This window comes from Euleptes europaea, chromosome 4, assembly GCF_029931775.1.
Source record: "Euleptes europaea isolate rEulEur1 chromosome 4, rEulEur1.hap1, whole genome shotgun sequence".
NCBI lineage: Eukaryota > Metazoa > Chordata > Lepidosauria > Squamata > Sphaerodactylidae > Euleptes > Euleptes europaea.
In genome coordinates this window covers 89,955,700-89,976,773 of record NC_079315.1, presented here as the reverse complement: position 1 = coordinate 89,976,773, position 21,074 = coordinate 89,955,700, and the positions used below count along the sequence as shown (strand labels likewise).

Sequence of the window (21,074 nt, the reverse complement as noted above, 5' to 3'; positions counted from 1 at the left end):
AGAGATGAAGAAATCTCACATGTACTGCGCAGAGCAATCTGTTGATCCATCTCCACAGGCACTAGGCTTTATATGTACTAAACTAGCACCATGGTGCACTGCAGATACTCAGTCCCTTATCCTAGGCTGGTAACTTTAAAAGCGAATGCCATTGCAAACCCCTATCCTCATCTTAATGCAAATACGAAGGTAAATGCCCAGAGTACACATTATCTTACAGATCTGAACTGACTGTCAGTTAAGGGAAACATCAAGAATCTCAGCAATTTTTAAGTGTGGCCATCATTTAGAGCAAGAGCCCTTTGTTTTATTCCAATATGGCATGTCCATTTTGTTAATTTTAGATTGCAAAATTGTTCCCTAAACAAAATCTAGCAAATATATTTTTACAGATTGTACATACATAAAGATCCAGTGTTGTATAGTGGTTAGTGTCAAACTAGGATCCGGCAGCTGAACTGCTGACCTGCCATGGAAGCTCCCTGGGTGACCGTGAGTCTGTCTCTCTCTCTCTCAGCATAACCTACCTTAGAAGGTGGTGGCTGTGAGGACAAAACAGAGGAAGGGAGAACAATGTCCCCACTGGGGGAAAAAGTGGGGGTATTTAATTTGTTCTTAGAAATATATCTTCAACATGGCCAAATTTGTAGTCCAGAATGGTGCCATGAGCAGACAAGACAGATCTTTCTACAAACCTGGAAAATGCCCCAGGTGTGCAGAAAAATCTGAAATCTTTAAAAAGTGCCTGTAGCTTTAACAAATGAAAGCCTTCAGGCGCCATTGCTAGGCAACCATAACAGTATTGACTGCCTTCAGCCCTTGGCTTTCCAGTACTGTTCTGGCCTTTGCAAAAGAATTCATCTAGGCCAGGCCCATCAGCAACTACTGAGCGACATGACACCTCACAACTTGCATGAATCACTCAGGACCAGCTGCTGAACAGTAGTTCAACACCAACCACCCCATGAAAGCCAGTGTAGTGTAGTGGTTACAGTTGGCTGGTGGGTAGAAAGGAGAGAAGGAAGCAGGAAAGGGGGAACAGACTATAGGAGTGTTCAGGGTAGAGAAAGAGAAATTAGTGGAGGAAAGGGAAATGAGATACTCCCCTCGGCAAGTCCTTGTGGGTCCGCTTGTAAACTTATAGTTCTGGTGTACATGTGTGTGTTTATATGGGGTAGCTTTCGCATGCCTATGAGGTCTTCAAAACCTGTAACTGAACATGTTATCTAATTTCACTGATATCTATTAAAAGGAAAGCAGGAAGTTAAAACTGTAAAACTAGACAAAAACTTGAGCATAAATCTGGTTGTAATCTCAATTTACCTTAGTGCATGTATACAATATATCATCCGAGGTATGTTCTTTCTATCATAGACATCTGTGGTCTCTGGATAAAAGATCTTTAAAAAAAAACCACAAATGTTATTTTCATAGTCAATAATTTATATTGGTCAAATTAGATAAATTAATGACAATGTTATGCACTGGATCAGTGCCACACTTGGTCAAAGAAAACTGGTTCAAATTCATGCTCAGTATGATCCTTCACTGGATGTTTTTTGGCAGATCATTATCTCAGACAAATAAAATTCCACTCCATGTGCCTTGAAGAGGCAGGATACAGCACAGGATACAAATTGTAACAAATGAAATTAATATACATTGATGTTATAGAAATGGTCTCGAAAACATTGACTACTCAAGTACATAGCATGAAGGAGCCTCTGTATTAGTGTTCTTTGAAATTAATATAATTGACAATTACACAAAAGCTGACAGCTGTTCTTTGTTACAGAATATTGTATCTCACAGTATTACAAAATGAAAAACTGAAAGCCTATACTACCCAACTACATGAGGGAGTAAGAAGTTAAGATAGCAAATAATTTCTTAGATATTTAAACTTCAGAACAGATACCACTACTTGGACATATCCAGTTATGTGCTTTTATGTACATGTATGTGCATACACACACAGTAGTTTGGGGTCCAGTCTGTGGGTGGGGAGTGGACCATTCAGTGTGTGTGAGAAGAAGCACTGTGATGTTAAGGTAGACATATAAACTGACAACACTGCATGAAGTCAACTAATAGTGAGCTGTACCTTGTGACGAGACGGAGTCCAAAGGTAGTAGACAGACCAATAGGAACAATGAAGGGAAATGAAGAAATAATGCTTTGTAGAAGTGATTTCATAATTCTTGGTTTTAGGACTAGCCCAATGAGTTAGCTCATTAATCTCTACAGCAGAGAGATGCCATATAATTCCCTTTTTAGAGACTTGAGCTTCTCCTATTGTTCTCAGCCTCAATGCCAGGTCTCCTCAGCAGCTCACATCTACATGATCCAACAATACCTACTGCAGCCAGCTGGAACGTATGAGACCCTGCTCATGTTCTGCATGATACCAGCTGCCTTGGCAAGTACAAGAATTCCATCTCTTTTACTCAGACGCTTTCCCCTTCACTTTCCAGAGTTGTCATTCGATGCAAGTTCCAGCTTCTCTCCACATCAGTTGCTATGCTCCACACAGGAGTCTTCTTATTTCAGCAAACATCCAACAAATGTTCAAGGTTTAACTACTTACTTTAGGTAGGCCGATGGATTCCATTGCCCGTAGCCACTGTACTGTATTATCTGTGTGTCGGAAATGAAGACCTGATCGCTAACGGAGGAAAAAGGAAGGACAGAGATACAGTTATGTTAAATGGCTCTACAACTGACATCTAAAACCTTCCCTCTTCTACATGAAGTTTTGATCATGATCTAGTCTGTAAAAAGTAAACCACTAAACAACTATTTTTTAAAAAGCTCTTCCACATCAGCTAACTTCTCAGCTAGTCAAGTTAAGCATACAATACCATAGTTTACTTACTCTTGAGGAGTTTGGGTTTCTTAATGTACTAAAGCCAACAGCTTTACTCATAAATGGTTTGAGAGAGATTCATATTCATGGTAGGAGCACTGGGACTTTTAACTTTAGAGCGATACTGCTTAAAGCAAACTTAATGTGAAGGAAGTGTCAGAGATTGTTAATTTAGATTTATCTTGGAAAGTCAACTCTATATGAGCAAGCAATCCTAGAGTATACCAGTTAGTTATCTTTATTTATTTCTTCTAGTTGTTGCTTTCTTTCAGCACATTATGAACTCTACCCTATTTATACAAATATTCATAAAATGAAACCCTATGCATTCAGAAATCCTTCGCCTTCCTTTTAAATTCACTTCCATCTCAAACTAGAAAAATACAAATTCAGGTCTGAAGAGAACAGAAGGATCATTATCTCATGATAGTGGATGTCCTTATACATTTACAAATGTCTTGGGGAACGAAGCAGATCAAGTAACTGCCAACAATTAAAACTATAAGAGAAGTAATGTTGTAAAAATGTTATAGGACGAAAATTCTGAGATGCGATGTTTCAAATTCATGATGCATGAAGTGCTCAGATGTTGCCAAATCCATGAACACAAAATCAGCTCACTGGTATTTAACTACAACTCAATTTCATCAACAGTGAGAATAGTTCTTAAAGTGCCAGTTTCACATAGATTTAAACACAGGGTTAGGTTTTTTCTTAAGTACATGTATCAAAATTCAACATCAGCACAATATTCATAGGCACACCCTCAAGTGTGAGAACATGCACTAGTAGAGTCAGGTGCCTTATAGCAATTCATCTGCGCCAATGAACATAAGAACATAAGAAAGGCCATGCTGGATCAGACCAAGGCCCATCAAGTCCAGATGTCTGTTCACACAGTGGCCAACCAGGTGCCTCTAGGAAGCCCACAAACAAGACAACTACAGCAGCATTATCCTGCCTGTGTTCCACAGCATCTAATATAATAGGGATGTTCCTCTGATCCTAGAGAAAATAGATATGCATCATGACTACTATCCATTTTTACTAGTAACCACGGATAGCCCTCTCCTCCATGAACATGACCACTCCCCTCTTAAAGCCTTTCAAGTTGGCAGCCGCCACCACATTCTGGGGCAGGGAGTTCCACAATTTAACTATGCATCGTGTGAAGAAATACTTCCTTTTATTTGTTTTGAATCTCTTACCCTCTCTGAGAAGCCAAAAGCACCCCTTCAACTAAGGACCCTCCTTTTTGACGTTTTACAAAGGAATCTGGTGTAAATACGACTATAGCCAGCACAGTTTTTTTGTGGACGTTGATATATACCCTTCTAGGATGAACCATCAAACTTAGTTGGGTATTGTAAACTAAGCGCTATTGGTAAACAAAGTGCTATTTGTTTGCTAGGGACGGAGGAGGTCTTCTCAGGGCTGAATTTGCACTAGGGCTCAGCTCTGGCCACTGCTTTCAGTGCTGGGAACCAACTGCCAGTGATATGAAAAAATACCTTATAACGTGTTTGGTCCACATCATAGATCTTCTTGTCTGAGACCAACTTTGGTGCAAAAAACTTTGCTAATTTGGCAAGGTAAACACCATTCCTTAATCCTTCCTCCAGTTCAGTTGTGGGCGGCAGCTCTTCATTTAAACAGATCTCTATCCACCTGCAAATATAGGAAATTAATTATCAAGGGGCACTGCATCTGCTTTTATGACACACTGGGCAGTATCAGATGAATTCAACACAAAGCTTAATTAATTTCCTTTTAAAATATATGTATGTACATTTTATTAACTTTATTTTTATGCAGCCTTTCTCTCCAATGGAGACCCAAGGCTTACTTCATTCTCCTCTCCTCCATTTTTCCTCACAACAATCCTGTGAGGTAAGTTGTGTGTTACTGGCCCAAAATCACCCAGCAAGCTTCCATGATAGGGATTCAAACCTGGGTTTCCTACATCCTTTTCCAACACTTTAACCACTACCTCATGCTGGCTTTTTTTAGTTTTCCCACACAACAAAAGAAAATCAGCATGTGTTTAACTAGCATCCTTTGAGAGTGCCTGTTTTATTCAAATAGCAACTTTGTGAAGGAACACACAATAAATATGCTTACAGCAAACAAAACTGGATAAACATTCTTGTTATTACAGTCACTGTGACTATCAAGACTAGTGGACATATGTGATGTTCAACAACATTATTTTCCCACACATATAATTTCTGTTGTTTATATAAGGATAGCAAGAGTAAGAAAGTAGTAAACAGGAAAGAAAAGCAGTCTATCTCCACACATCAGGTTGTTTCAAACTAGCTATACCTTGATCCCCCTTCTGGATGCACACCTTAACGTGGTGAGGGGTTTTTTGTGTGTCAGGGAAGCTGAGAGCAATACTGTAATGGGTCTAGACTCTATCAAGAGACTAAATTCCTAGCAGAGTCACTCAAGACGCAACGGTCACAGCTGAGACACCAGACGAAGATACATCCACTCCCTAATGGCCACATCCGCAGAAGAGAACAGGCAGTTCCAGTGGGGATGGGGGCAGAGGAATCCCTGAAGGGTAGCTACTGGGCAGCAGCAGTAGTGGAAGGTGACACTGGTGGAGAATCTTTCGTAGACTACGACAGTGACACTACAGCTAACCCTGGTTAGTACTGCGCAGAAGAAGGCACTGGTAAACCACTTTTGACCAACCTTTTACCTTGAAAACCCTATGATGAGACAATTCAAAATGAAAAAAGGTATAGGGCTGGAAGATGGGACCCCAGATCGGATGGCACTCAATCTGCTACTGGGGTAGAGAAGACAAGTACGAGTAGCGCTGTTCTTAATGATGCGATTGGACTAAAGCCGAAAGGACATTCAATGGTTGCCATGAATAGATGCAAAAGGAAAGTTCGAAGATGTTCGACGCATATAATAGGAACATGGAATGTGAGAAGCATGAATCAGGGTAAGTTTCAAATTGTTAAACAAGAAATGGAACGTTTAAACATTTCACTCCTGGGACTAAGTGAATTAAAGTGGACTGGATTAGGACATTTTCAATCAGAAAATTACAAAGTGTTTTATTCAGGGAATGACAAAAAGAGAAGAAATGGAGTTGCTTTAATAGTGAGGCAAGATGTAGCAAAGGCAGTCAGGAGCTATAATGCAAAGTCTGACCGAATAATATCAATCAGACTTCAGGGAAAGCCTATCAACATAAGCATCATTCAAGTTTATGCCCCAACTACAGATGCGGATGAGGAAGAAATTGAAAGTTTTTATGCCAGTGTTCAGGAAGAAACTGATCACACACCTAAACAAGATATGCTGATAATCATAGGTGATTGGAATGCAAAAGTAGGAAACAAAGCAGAATCAAATGTTGTTGGCAGATTTAGGCTAGGAGCATGGAATGAAGCAGGAGAACGCCTTGTAGAATTCTGTGAAGACAACAATCTGTTCATTGCAAACACATGTTTCAGGCAACCAAATAGACGATTGTATACATGGACATCACCAGACGGCCAGTATAGAAATCAAATAGATTATATAATTGGAAGCAGAAGATGGAGAAGCTCTGTTCTCTCAGCCAAAACAAGACCAGGAGCCAACTGCGGTACAGATCATGAATTGTTAATATCAGAATCAAGATAAAGCTTAAGAAAAACAACAAAACATTCATAGCACCAAAATACAATCTAAGCAATATTCCCAAAGAGTTTAAAGACCATGTAAGGAACAGATTTGCATTACTGAGTTCAAGTGAATGTAAACCTGAAGAACTATGGGTGGAAACTAGAGATATTATCAAGGAAGAATGTGCAAAGACTATTCCTGTATTCAAAAGAAAAGAAAAACTTTGATGGATGGCTGAGGAAACTCTTAAAATTGCCAAAGATAGACAAGAAGCAAAAGTAGAAGGTGACAGAAATAGAATCAAAAGTCTAAGTGCAACGTTCCAGCAACTCGCACGTAGAGACAAAGAGAACTATTATAATAACCAGTGTAAAGAGAACAACAAAAAAGGAAGAACAAGAGATCTGTTCCACAAGATCCAAAAAATCAAAGGGAAATTTAAAGCACGGTTAGGCATGCTGAAAGATTAGCATGGAAATACATTAACTGAACAGGACAAAATAAAGAAAAGGTGGGAACAATACACTGAAGAACTATACAGAAGAGATGAAAGGATAAAAGATTCTTTCCAAGAAGAATCTTTTGAAGAAGAACCTACAGTTTTAGAAAGTTAAGTGAAAGCTGCATTGACAGCAATCGGGAGAAACAAATCACCAGGAGCAGATGGGATATAAATAGAGCTATTCCAAGCTACAGAAACGGAGTCCATCAAAATCTTGACAAGAATATGCCAACAGATATGGAAAACTAAACAATGGCCCACAGACTGGAAACGATCCATTTACATTCCAGTTCCCAAGAAAGGAGACATCAAAGATTGCAGCAACTATCAGACCATCACATTAATTTCTCACACAAGTAAAGTGATGCTCAAAATTAGGGCTGTTGAATTAAAAAAAATTCGGTATAGTTCGGATTCGGCTGAATTCGGCCCATTTAGATTCGGCATATGCCGAAGTCCGAACTCCCCCGCTTCGGGTCTGTGCAATTCGGCGGGAATCCAAAGTTCGGAAAAAAAATTCGGCCGAATAAAGCCATTAAAAACACAACCGCGCCTTTCCACGGCTCTGGGGGGGCATTTTTGGGGGTAAAGGTCCCAAACTTTCAGAGGAGCTTCAAAGGACGCTTCTTGAAAGACCCCCCAGTTTTGTAAAGATTGGGTCGGGGGGGGCTGAGATATGGGCCCCGAAAGGGGTCCCCCCACGCTTAATGTGTATCTCCGAGCAGAGCTTGCCGCCCACGCACAAAGCTCCCAGCCCCGACAAACAGCTGAGAGCAAGGGCGGGGCAGGTATGAAAAAATTTGCAAAGCAATACAACTGCAAAGCAACACAAGCACGCAATGCAACACCTTTGCAGCAGTTCAAAGCAACACCTGACACCTGGGAGTTTGCATACCATGGAAAGGGACAGAGGCAGCTAGCTATGCATAATGAGCAAGAAGGGGTGGAATTTCTCCTTTTGCATTGGACTTGGGACCAGGCAGATGCATTCTTTAAGTCACCATTTGAAAACCAGTTTTGAGCAAGTATCAAAATAACCTAACTGATCTTATGAATGAGGGAAAACCTGAAGACACAAAACTGAAGCCCCCCCTCAAACCAGGGAGAGAGAGACTGGAGGGGGAACACACACCCCAGGCAGAACCGGCAAAAGCCCCCTTTGGCTCCCCCCCACCCAAAGAAACTGCTCCCTCCCAACACACACACAGAATCTGCTTTCCCCCCCCCACACACACACAGAAAAGAAAAATTATAGATTAAAGCCCCCAAAGGGGTCTTACTGTGGCTGTCTTCTGTTCCATCAGGAGGGGCTGGGAGGCTGGGTAATCCAATATGATTCCATTTGTATCCAATATGAGATCCATATGTATGCATCTCTCGAGGGTGATCCATTCATCCCAATAGGGAAAAGGGGAAAGCCCATATCTCGGGCCCCCCTGACCCAATGTTTACAAAACTTGGGTGGTCTCTTAAGAAGCCTTGTCTGAAGCTCCGCTGAAAGTTTGGGGTCGGCACACCCAAAAATGCGCCCCCTGCAGCCACGGAAAGAAAAAAGGGGGGAGCCCATATCTCGGGACCCCTTGACCCAATGTTTCTGCCCCCACTGAACCCATCTTTACAAAACTTGGGTGGTCTCTTAAGAAGGATTGTCTGAAGCTACCCCCCAAAAAGGGCCCCCTGCAGCCACGGAAATGGAAAAGGGGGAGAGGAAAAAGGGGTGGAGCCCATATCTCGGGGGGCCCTGACCCAATGTTTACAAAACTTGGGGGGTCTCTTAAGAAGGCTCATCTGAAGCTCCGTTGAAAGTTTGGGGTCTGTACCACCAAAAATGCGCCTCCTGCAGCCATGGAAAGAAAAAAGGGGGGAGCCCATATCTCGGGACCCCTTGACCCAATGTTTACAAAACTTGGGTGGTCTCTTAAGAAGGCTTGCCTGAATCTCCACTGAAAGTTTGGGGTCTGTACCCTCAAAAATGCACCCCCTGCAGCCACAGAAAGGAGCGAATGTGAACAAGCACCCCCCCACACACACAGAGGAGGATTTCCCTCTCTCTCTCCCCCCCCCCGGCCGGGCTGCACATCAGCTGATTCCTCCAGTATTCAATCCTGACTGATTGGCCAGAAGGAGACCCAGCTTGGCCACCGATTGGCCGGGGGAGGAGAATGCTGCTTACTGACTGTTATGCTGCTTACTGACGCCCCGAATTTGCCGGATTTATTCGTGAACTCCCGAACTCGCTGAATTCGGCTCCCCGGTTGCCCGCCATTTTTGAGTTCGGTTCGTCCTGAACTAAAACCCGCCGAATCAATTGAAATTCGGCTGATTTTCAGTTCGGCCCGAACCGAATCAACCGCCCTACTCAAAATCTTACAGCAAAGGCTGTTACCATATATGGAACGAGAAATGCCTGATGTTCAAGCTGGTTTCAGAAAAGGAAGAGGCACTAGAGATCATATTGCAAATATACGCAGGTTACTGGAGCATACGAGAGAATTTCAGAAGAAAATCAGCTTGTGTTTCATAGATTACAGCAAAGCTTTTGACTGTGTGGATCATGAAAAGCTATGGCTGGTTTTAAAGGAAATGGGTGTGCCACTACATCTGATCATTTTGATGCACAACCTGTACTCTGGACAAGAGGCCACAGAATGTGGAGAAACAGAATGGTTTCCAATTGGCAAAAGTGTCAGACAAGGATGTATTTTATCTCCCTATCTCTTCAATCTATATGCAGAACATATAATTAGGAAAGCTTGGTTAGATTTAGATGAAGGTGGGGTGTAAATTGGAGGGAGGAACATTAATAATTTGAGATATGCCGATGACACTACATTATTGTCAGAAAATAGTGAAGATTTGAACCAACTACTGCTGAAAGTTAAAAGAGAAAGTGCCAAAACAGGACTACAGCTGAACATCAAGAAAACTACAAGAGAATTACACAACTTTAAGGTTGACAATGAGAAAATTGAAATTGTTCAAGGCTTTCTAATCCTTGGCTCCACCAACAACCAAAAGGGAGACTGCAGCCAAGAAATCAGAAGGAGATTGAGACTGGGAAGGGCAGCCATGAAGGAGCTAGAAAATATTTTTGAAGTGTAAGGATGTGTCACTGGCCACCAAGACTAGATTAATTCATGCCATCGTATTCCCTATTACTATGTATGGGTGTGAAAGCTGGACAGTGAAGAAAGCTGATAGGAAGAAAATAGATTCCTTTGAAATGTGGTGTTGGAGGAGAGTGTTACGGATTCCGTGGACTGCCAAAAAAACAAATCAGTGGGTTATAAATCAAATCAAGCCTGAACTGACCCTAGAAGCTAAACTGACTAAACTGAGGCTGTCATACTTTGGACACATTATGAGAAGACACGAGTCACTGGAAAATATAGTCATGCTAGGAAAAGTTGAGGGCAGCAGGAAAAGAGGAAGACCCAACAAGAGATGGATTGACTCAATAAAGGAAGCCATAGCCTTCAATTTGCAAGATCTGCGCAAGGCTGTCAAAGATAGGACATTTTGGAGGACTTTCATTCGTAGGGTCGCCATGAGTCGGAACCGACTTGACGGCACTTAACACACACACACACACACACATATCTTGATCAAACTTTCCTAAGTAGTCCCATATCTGAATACACCCATATGCTAAGGGAACAGAGATGCTACTCGGATTCTTAGAGCAAAACAAGTTACATCCATTAGTACCCCAAAAAGCATCAAGTTGGTGCCTCTACTCACAAGTATCCATCACAAAAGTATTCCTTCTTTGGCTGCAAGACAGACAGCCTGTACAGGCTTCCAGCTGTTTTGGTTCACCGTGTGTTAAACTAGTTGTGTACACGTATGGCCATCATCTGAATTCATACCTCGATCCAGCTTCTGGCGTGCCGCTGAAAACCATTGTCAGTGCTGGTTAGCAGAAGCATGATAAAAGCCAAGTGGATTCAGCTTCAGGCAGCAGCATATGCACAACCGGCTCACTGTGGGCTACAACAGCTGGCAGTCAGCACAGATTATCTGTTTCCCACCACTGCCAAGTTCTGAAGTGGTTGCGTGAATTGGCACTCAATGTTAAAAAACAAGGGAAGTACTTGCAGGCATTACAATATCTGCCCAATGTTTAGGCAAGAGGCACCTAAGGCAAGAGGCGTCAACACCTACAAATATAGACGTCTAGTGACATTGAATTACTCTTTTAATTCAGCCCACTATGTTTATACTTAGACACACACTGGAATATATCCTAAATCATGACATCTGATTAATATGGAAAAATACACAGACACCAGATATGACAGATATTCTCTAAAATAAGCAGAAGACAAACAGGAAGGAATTAAGTATGCCGACACCTGTGAACATTCAGACTTTGTATAGAATGGTCTGACTTTAAATACAGCTGTACAGAAAGCAGAGCAGAGACGTGCAAAGTTTAAGACTACCACAGTAATCCACATATGACTGCAGTCAACTATTGGAATGAAATCTACTAAAAATACCAGCGATTCTATTTCTATGAATACTAGAATTGAATTCCTCATTAATGCCATTGCCGTATAACCAGGAAGGAATGATCATGTAGGCTGCCTTGTTAATTGCCTTTTCAAATCTCCTATCTATTTCAAATGCATATATGTAATATGGATTTCTCTCCGTCTTGAGAGAAAATGGCTGCCTTGGGATCATTAATTCTATTTACGAAAAGTTTTATTCCTCTGTGTGAATCATCAGTCATTTCACAACATGCCAGAAGTGGGGAACAGAATCTGCGCTGATCTTTCTCGGGTCCCATTTCTTGGATCAATGGTCCAATCCATGACTGAGCTGAGCTGCACTGCCTCTCAAAAACTGAAAAAAAAGAGAGGACACTCTTGACTTTTATAAACTTAATCCCATGTTGCTTGATTGACTGAGCTGACCCACTGCTTACTCTCCATAATTTTCCAACTCTTAATATCTCAACTGTGGGATGAGGAGGTCACTGTAAGTTTACCTGAAAATCAGCAATCAGTTACCAAGTGCAGGGCTTTAGCTAATCACCACTGGGTTCTCTGGCTAAAAGGCTGCATTGCTAGCTTTTATAACTTTGCCAGCAATGCAGCCTTGGTTCATAATTTATGAAGATACAGGGACAAGGACTTGAGGGGAGGGCTTGTTTTGAGGATTTCTAGATCACCACAGGTGGCCATCCACATCACATCTGATAGACCACCTCAATTCTCAGCACGTTCATGTGGAAGCAGGTGGTCCTTTAAATACCATGACCACAAGCTGTTTAGAACTTCAGTGTGTCTGGAAATGAACAGGCAACCAGTTAAACTCTCAAGACTGGTAAGGGATGATCCTGAGAATTAGCACTTGTCAGTTGCCTGGCATCAACATTTGCACTAATAAAACGGTTGTCAAGGGCCACGTATAGTAAGTACATTGCAGTAAACACAGTTCCTAATGGGACTGGGATGTAACTTCTCATTAACTATGGAATTAACAAGTAAGTGTAACAAGAACAAACTTTTCGGTACCACCCTCTTATTAACACCAAAGAGTCAACCATCATATTAACAGTCATTACCAAGCCATTATACTGAGCGGCTGTCAGCAGCAGCAAAACATAGAACAAGAATAATCAGATCCTCAAGACAGATAGATATAGAATTGGAAAATGACCGGACAAAAATATCAAGTGTTTAGATAAAGGAACAACAGGTTCCTTGAAAACTCATCCTGGATGCCTGTTCTCCCCCATGTAATAATGATGGTTGCTCTTCACACAGTGCTTTCACGTGACTGCACAAAATTCTACATTGGAGTGTCACGGTATTTGGTAGAGAACTTTGGACTAGAGCTAATGCACTTTTTATAATGCAGACAGGCATTAGCTATATTTGACAAAGTGTATATTTGGTCAGTGTAGGGCTATATCAGCAACTTTCCAGTTTATAACATTGATCTGAAGGGATGGAATACACATTTATCTGTTGCGGTACTTTACTGGCAAACGCCTTCTTTTGTATTTTGCTTGTAAAAATTCCAAAAGGCCACAAGGGCCATTTACAGGTGCCAACCATCTGCTCTAGTTTAAGACAATATACAGAGAGAGTATCTGCAGAACTCTAAACAATTCAAACTTTTCTATTCGTTTGAAACAGTACAGTTAATCTCATTACAGAAGAGGGTTCGGATGACACGTCTTGTATTCCTGTACTTCATATGACCTCCTTCAAGTAGGTGCTTTGTTCACCTATACTCCAGGAATTCCCAGTTAGTTTTATCTCCCACACACACACACAGATTTCATAAATAAATTGAATAAACTAAAGCTGACAGGCCTAGCTGCCACTAGTAACACATACTCACTAACCTAGAAACAGTTACATGAATTGCACCAAGAACAAAACCTTAAAAAATGATCTCTAAGTGTGGAAAGTATTTGTCACTGAACACTGAGCTGTTTGCTCACAATTTGCCTGAGCATTCACATAGAGGACATATGATTAACTACCAGCTTCTACCAGTGAAGACTGTCCAGTTTATGCCATCTGCAGAAGTTGTAACCACCTAAAGTTCTATACATGAATATGCCTGGAGTATATTTGGGTGTCATTTGGACGAAGTATAGTCCCAAGAGTCATACGATCAGATTATAGTGTGACAAAGGTAAGAGAGATCACATGCATTCATCTCCTGAGCAGATTAGTCTGAAACGTGTCAAGTGTCATTTTTGGGCAACATGATATAGTAGTTAGAGTGTTGGACTAGGATGTGGTAACCAGAATCCCTATTCTGCTGCAGAATCCCTGGGTAACCTTTGAAACTAAGAGGGAAAAGAATGCTCTTGTAAGTGGGAGATACAAGCATGTTTCAGAGGTAGGTCACTGAACAGAAGCAACAGCAACAGCTTTGTATACCTACGGCCCACAGAAAAATTAATGGTGCTAAAATATAATAAAAGACTTTTTTCCCTGGATTACTGCTCATCACGACTCACTTTACATGCCATGTAACTTGACGCTTTCTCAGATATGGAGCCTTTTATATTTTGCGTGTGGGCTTGTGCCATCAAGTCACAGATGACTTATGGCGACCTCGTAGGGTTTTCAAGGCAAGAGATGGTCAGAGATAATTTGCCATCGCCTGCCTCTGCATGGGCTGAGAGAGTTCTGACAGAACTGTGATTGGGCCAGCAGGCTTCATTTGGAGGAATGGGGAATCAAACCCAGTTCTCAAGATTAGAGTCTGCTGCTTTAACCACTATACATCGCTGGCTCTCCTTTACATTTTAGCCAACAAGAATGAAGTAAAGATTTCCTATCAAGTTGTTCATTAGTGCCAGTTAATATATTCACGTAGATAAGAACATAAGAACATAAGAAAGGCCCTGCTGGATCAGACCAAGGCCCATCAAGTCCAGCAGTCTGTTCACACAGTGGCCAACCAGGTGCCTCTAGGAAGCCACTAACAAGACGAGCGCAGCAGCACCATCCTGCCTGTGTTCCACCGCACCCAAAATAATAGGCATGCTCCTCTGATACTAGAGAGAATAGGTATGCAGCATGACTAGTATCCATTCTAACAGCCATGAATACCCCTCTCCTCCATGAATATGTCCACTCCCCTCTTAAAGCCCTCCAAGCTGGCAGCCATCACCACTTCCTGGGACAGGGAGTTCCACAATTTAACTATGCTTTGTGTGAAAAAATACTTCCTTTTATCTGTTTTGAATCTCTCACCTACATCTGCACTACAATGCCAATATAAGTATACAATAAAGAGAGAGCATAGCAATCATACATTTGGGGTGGCAGCGACTGTCATGATTGGAAAGGGAAAACTCTAAGAGAAACATGTGCAATCTTTTAGCCTCCATTATCAAAAAAGTTGCTATCAGCCATTTACTATTACCATTTACTGCTCTAATAAACTTTAGAAAATGCCTTCAAACAGGTGGAACAGAAATCAATACATCTTGGTCGATGAAATTAGAATTATAAGGCTCTGTTCACACGCTTGAACTTTTGCCATATTACAAAATTAATTCTGTACCCAGAAAGGCTAAACACACTTTTTAAAGGGAACGCGAAGACTCTTGAGAAGCTTAAACAAAACACTTGCAGGCTATTTAGACAGGTGCTCAGATGGAATTTTTGTGGACTATGTATCTCAAAAACCTACTGAAACAGCAAAGATCCTATAAAATACCTCCCCCAAACCTGCAGATCTATTCAGTTTCTTCAAGCATAATGCATACATGATGCAGAAATGCCAGATTTAAACTATGATATCGTTGAAAGGAAGCTGAACAGTCTTGAGGCAGGATATGAGAAACCACCAATGTCTATCTAAAAGGAGAAAAGTCAATTTTCAGTTTTGCAGCTAGCCACATGAGAATCCAAGATGAGCCAATTTTCTCTGGAGCTGTCTAGAGGCTCAAAGTAGATGGCAGAGCTCAGGCACAAGGAAACAAATATTAATCCCCAAAAGTTCTTCCAATCTACATAAATTACACTATGAACTGTCAGTAACTATAAGATTTAATGGAATAGGATGGGGGGAAAGTTACGTGATAAAAATTAGTGAAATGTTTTCCTGTCTTGATTTTTAGATGCTAAGTAACAATTGTGGAGGGCAGAAATATTTATTTTAAAAATCCTCAAACAAGAGAAAGTGCCATTTTTGTGAGAATAGTTCTAGCCACTGGGTCCCCTATTTATTTTTGGACTGTAAGTAAGATCTCAAGTATTACCACTGCTTTACTGTTAACCTATGGTTGAACAGTGAAGAAATGGAGAAATACACTTGCTAAGAGCAGTCTGCAGATCCAAAAACTCTTAACTTTATACATTTAACTTTATCTAACAGCTTAAAATAGTTTAAAACATACCTTCTACTCACTTTAAGCAGCCTAACGTTAACTGGATGTTTGCTCCAAATTTGACAGGGAATATGGATATCAGTTCATCCAAGTTTCAATTAATCCAAGCTGTAGATGCCGAATATAAGCCACACCTATAACCAATGACTATTTCCAGGGGGGAAAGTACTTAGATAAAGTATTCTAAGCCAACTTTTACTTGAACTCTCCCTGTGATCCAATAAGAGAGAGAGAAAGAGAGAGACTCTCCCATTCCATACTTTCAAGTGCTTTTAGCTTTCCTCCCATTTCTCGTGTCTTTGATACAATTTGGTCTTGGCTATCTGTATTTATTTAGGAAATGTATATGCTGCCTCTCCAGAGTCCTGCTTGCTGCTAGACAGACAATATAACTGAAACTGAAATTTCAATCTTAAGTGTTTCTTTTTCTTCTACGCCAGTACAAAACTTCACCTTTCAACACTATTAAAAATGAAAAAGCCCCATTAGAAACAAAAGAAAAAGCCCCCTAGTATTTTACACAGATGAACTCATTCACAGTCATGAAGGGCCTGAGACAATCCCATTTCACAACAGTGTGTTATAAAGTATATCATGGTGGCTAGCAGGCCGCCCCACTCCCTATATGGTTTATTCTGCAGAAAGTATGAAGTTTTTGTTTTAATCCACATCATACCAATCAGAATGCTAGCAGGGATATGGACAAGGTGGTAGGAGATTTGGTTCCTTGCCTATAACAGATCCTTCAATAAGGAACTTAAACAAGACCCCCCCCCCCCATTTGATAGCAAAAGCAACAAATTTGCCAAGGTGCCAGTAGAACAGACTGGTCCAACAAATGAGCGGAGCCACATGCTAAGTTGGTAGGTCAAAAAGAAAAGAAACCTTTAAGGACAGTATTGAAACAGGGAAATTCCCTTTGAACCAAACAAAGGTCAAGAAACATCTGAAGTTGCAGAAAATTGTGTCCACCACATTTCCCCCAAAAGAATTATTTAGTACGTTTCCATATCCTTTAACATTCCATCTTGAGGTGAGAAATGGACACACCAGATCAAATAGAAAGTATCAGAAGGATATGCAGAGAAATGTGTTTTATTCTGGAGGTTTGGATTGTACAAAACCCTCACCTTTATACGAAGTGTCTCTATTTTAGCAGAGAACATGGGCAGAGTCAAGGCAATCACACTCAGCCAGGCTTTAGAGATGCTAGCAGTCTCCCAGGGAAGGAAGGAAGGAAGGAAAGAAAGAAAGAAAGAAAGAAAGAAAGAAAGAAAGAAAGAAAGAAAGAAAGAAAGAAAGAAAGAAAGAAAGAAAGAAAGAAAGAAAGAAAGATTTCTGGAAAAGACTTCTTTGACCTGCAGGGTGGTGGGCAAAGAGAGATAATTAAACCCCTTGGCCCAGTGGAGGGAAGGCCTCTTTGGTGATTCCACCTAAGGAGAAGTCTTACACCTCTGCTTTTGCTGAAGGCCACCATTGCTATGAGGAAGAGGCTGGCTGCCTTGAACAAATACGCCCAGGTAATGGGAAGCCTTTAGAACACTGTAACTTCTAAATTAGCCTGCCTTAGAGCATTTTATAATTTTTGATGCTGGTAGTTGTTCTCTGTACCACATACACCTTAACCATTCAAACATACTATTTGAAACGGGCATCAGGAGAAGGGATGGCATTCAGGTGGCAAGCTGCTAATCCCCCAGTGGTGTGCAAGTGAAGTAAACTGTCCCTGTGGTAACCTTAGAACAGCAATGCCGGGGAAGGAAGCTGGGAGTCCTGGTTCTCTCAGAAGATAATTCCCAGGTGGTGGCAGTAAGTGTACTGACAGAGGGAGAGAAAACCCCCTCTGAGGGTCGGGAAAGCCAGGAGAGTGGCATATTGCCAGGTGGAGACTTGGACGGCTACTGGTGTTCAGAAGCCTTGGAGGGCAAGGCACAATAGGACCCGCAGGTCAGTGGGGTTGTTTTGCCACAGGATATACCCAAGTTTTCCTTGAATCCAGTTACATTATTTGTTCTCATAAGGTCAAATGTTAATATTTCAGTCCTTCTGCTATATTTTAATCCAAATAATTGGAATTGCAGCTATGGTCTCTCTTACCTGTCGGTGACCATGGAATCCCTGATCGACCTGTCTCCATACTAACAGTTTATGGCTTACATTCTTGAAGAGGAGGAGGGGACAAGAAGAGGGGAATAGTGTGTAGAAAAATTCTGAATATGTACAGTTTCATGATACGATTTGTGAAAAGCTGCAAGATATTTAAGTGGTGTCTCGACATACAAATCCCACTGGTCCCAGCTTATTCCAGTTCTGCTTAGGGCTTGTAAATATCACGATGATGTAAGATACATAACTTTCTGGCAACCAGCAATGACAGACATTTTCCGAAGCCAAGGAGAAAATTACACTAATGTGCGAGTCAAAGATTTTTATTGTTCCAAGAGAAAAATAATAGTGTCATCTGAGATTAAGTTTTATGCTCTTTGCACAAAAATTGCGCACAATTACTGAAATGCTGATGGCTTGATCACAAAAAGTCAACTTTAACAAAAGCAAGCTAAAAAGGTCAAACAATTTATACAGAATTCAAGAACCATGAAGAACACACAGACTAGGTTCCAACTACTTGAAATACCCATTCAATTAGAAAGAATGTTTTGATGACTTCATACTGCTCATAAATTCCATCCACACACCAGGACAAAAGATTAACCAGGGCAAAACCCCTCTCATCCGCTTCAGGGCAATGTGAACCAAGTTCAGAAAAGAAGATTTTGATTTGATAAGCAGTGCCAAACAAATTAAATAGCTTTAGCATCAAACCCATACCAAGATAGGCCATGTTGTGCTTCTTTGTATCATCAGAAGACTAAAGACCTCCCGCTCTATGCTGAGACCTACAACTTTCCATCCACTCCCTTCAAACCTGCCCCACCACTCCCTGTCCACTGTGCATATGCAAAGTGCCATCAAGTCACAGCTGACTTATAGTGACCTCTGGTGGTGTTTTCAAGGCAAGTGTTTAAGCAGAGGTAGTTTGCCATTGCCTTTTTATGCCGAGTCTTCCTTGGAGGTCTCCCTTCCAAGTACTCATCCAGCCTAGCTTCTCAGATCAAGATCAGGCTATACTATACCATTCCACACACCCCTCCCCACCCCGCACCTCCTAACCTTTCCCAAAAGGTTGCCTAGGAGTAGCAAAAGCAACAACGAGATCCCATGTTGAGAAGACCGCTGGCAGCATGCATGGGACTATGGGAAATGTAGTTCTGGTGGTCCTGGATGCTCTCATGCATACTTGGAGAAAGTTTTAGGACCCACTGGAAGCCTTGCAGCAAGTCTCTGTCTTCAATGCCACAGAAATGGGAAAGTGTAAAAGAAGAGGGCAGCAGAGTGAATGTTGCACAGCAGGGAGGATGTGAACAAATGAACTCTGAACCTCAGGAGGGGTCTTGGTTTAAATTTTTCTACAGACTTGTAGAGAACAGGGGACCTTATTGCAGAAATTTGTCTTTCAAGCCCCCTTTAAGAACATAAGAAAGGCCCTGCTGGATCAGACCAAGGCCCATCAAGTCCAGCAGTCTGTTCACACAGTGGCCAACCAAGTGCCTCTAGGAAGCCACAAACAAGATGACTGCAGCAGCACCATCCTGCCTGTGTTCCACCACAACCAATATAATAGGCATGCTCCTCTGATACTAGAGAGAACAGGTAAGCAGCATGACTAGTATCCATTCTAACTAATAGCCATGAATACCCCTTTTCTCCATGAACATGTCCACTCCCCTCTTAAAGCCCTCCAAGCTGGCAGCCATCACCACATCCTGGGGCAGGGAATTCCACAATTTAACTATGTGTTGTGTGAAAAAATACTTCCTTTTATCTGTTTTGAATCTCTCACCCTCCAGCTTTAGCAGATGACCCCATGTTCTAGTATTATGGGAGAGGGAGAAAAACATCTCCCTGTCCACTCTCTCCAAACCATGCATAATTTTATAGACCTCTATCATGTCTCCCCTTAGCTGCCTTCTTTCCAAGCTTGAGAGCTGGTGTGGCGTAGCAGATAGGGTGTTGCACTAGGATCATGTGAGACCCAAGTTTGAACCCCCTATCTACTACGGAAGCTTGCTGTGTTACCCTGGGCTCATCACAAATTCTTGGCCTGGCCTACCTCACAGGGTTGTTGTTGTTGTGAGAAAAAGGGAGGAAGGGAGAATGATGTTCTAAGTGCCTTTGTCCCAACTGGGGAGAAAAGTGGGATACATATAAATAAATGCAAATGTGTCTTTATTTTGAAGTCTTGTGTCAAGGGCAGGACTTGTGAAGGAGTTGAAACCCCATTTCCTGGTCTCTCCAACGGCTGGCTCTACACCCCCTTGCTCCATCTTACCTCTGCCTTCGTTCATCGCTGTCTGCTTGCTTCCTGATCATCCCCAATGTTTGCATGCATTCTAATATGCCCCCAAAGGCACCTGATCTGCAGCCCCCCCCCACCCCCATGTAAGCAGAAGTTTACTGATTTCTTTTTCAGAGTAAGATTCTTCTACAAATGTAGAGATTTTCTGGGGTTCGCAAAACCATAGCTGTGGTTGACCCCACTATACAAATTTGTCTATCTACACATGGCCAGACCCTATGTAGTAGATATAGGGATGACTGAAGTCAGCCTGTGCCACAATTTCTAGTACTTTTATTACGATCCACTGAGCGTCTCTCCAAGCCCATAGGAGTTAACTGCAAGCCTCACAAATATGACCACAGTTAAGAGTTAATATAGCATAGCACGATTTTGCATGGGAAGCTTTGTCCCCGTGCCAAGAACAAAGTCCACATAATAATCACCCTCTGGCTGCTACAGAGAAGTTGGTTTGCCTGAACACACACACACACACCTACCTCTGAGAAATAGTAAGTGAAACTTTGCAACAGACACCAGAAAACTGAGGAAAAAGTATGCGAGCATCTCAGCCATTGCACCACCAGACTCTCATATCAAGAATTTACATCCCAGCTCTATTCTAAAGCCATGTTAGAGACACTTCTGTCTTCCAGATGACCTGATACATTTATCGAGGCAATAGAACCAGTTCTTACTAAAATTTTCCTATGTCTGCTCATTCACTGAGTAATGCATAAAATTGAACTTTGGCACTTGCTACAGGACAACTTGCATTTTAGAGCTCAGCTAGTTCACTTAG

General features: G+C 41.7%; 1 protein-coding gene across 2 annotated transcripts in view; it reads right to left on the bottom strand.

Annotated features, from left to right (window-relative positions):
* IQGAP2 (IQ motif containing GTPase activating protein 2) overlaps positions 1-21,074 on the bottom strand; it is a 182,125-nt gene that overhangs the window by 84,033 nt on the left and 77,018 nt on the right. The window contains exons 3-5 of one of the 2 annotated variants that reach the window (XM_056847959.1): positions 4,378-4,534; positions 2,588-2,665; positions 1,324-1,400 (exon numbers count right to left, since the gene is read on the bottom strand). In XM_056847959.1, the coding sequence (XP_056703937.1) occupies positions 1,324-1,400; positions 2,588-2,665; positions 4,378-4,534 (312 nt within the window). Of the gene's footprint in view, positions 1-1,323; positions 1,401-2,587; positions 2,666-4,377; positions 4,535-21,074 lie in introns of those variants that run through there. The other variant, XM_056847957.1, reaches the window with a different exon arrangement.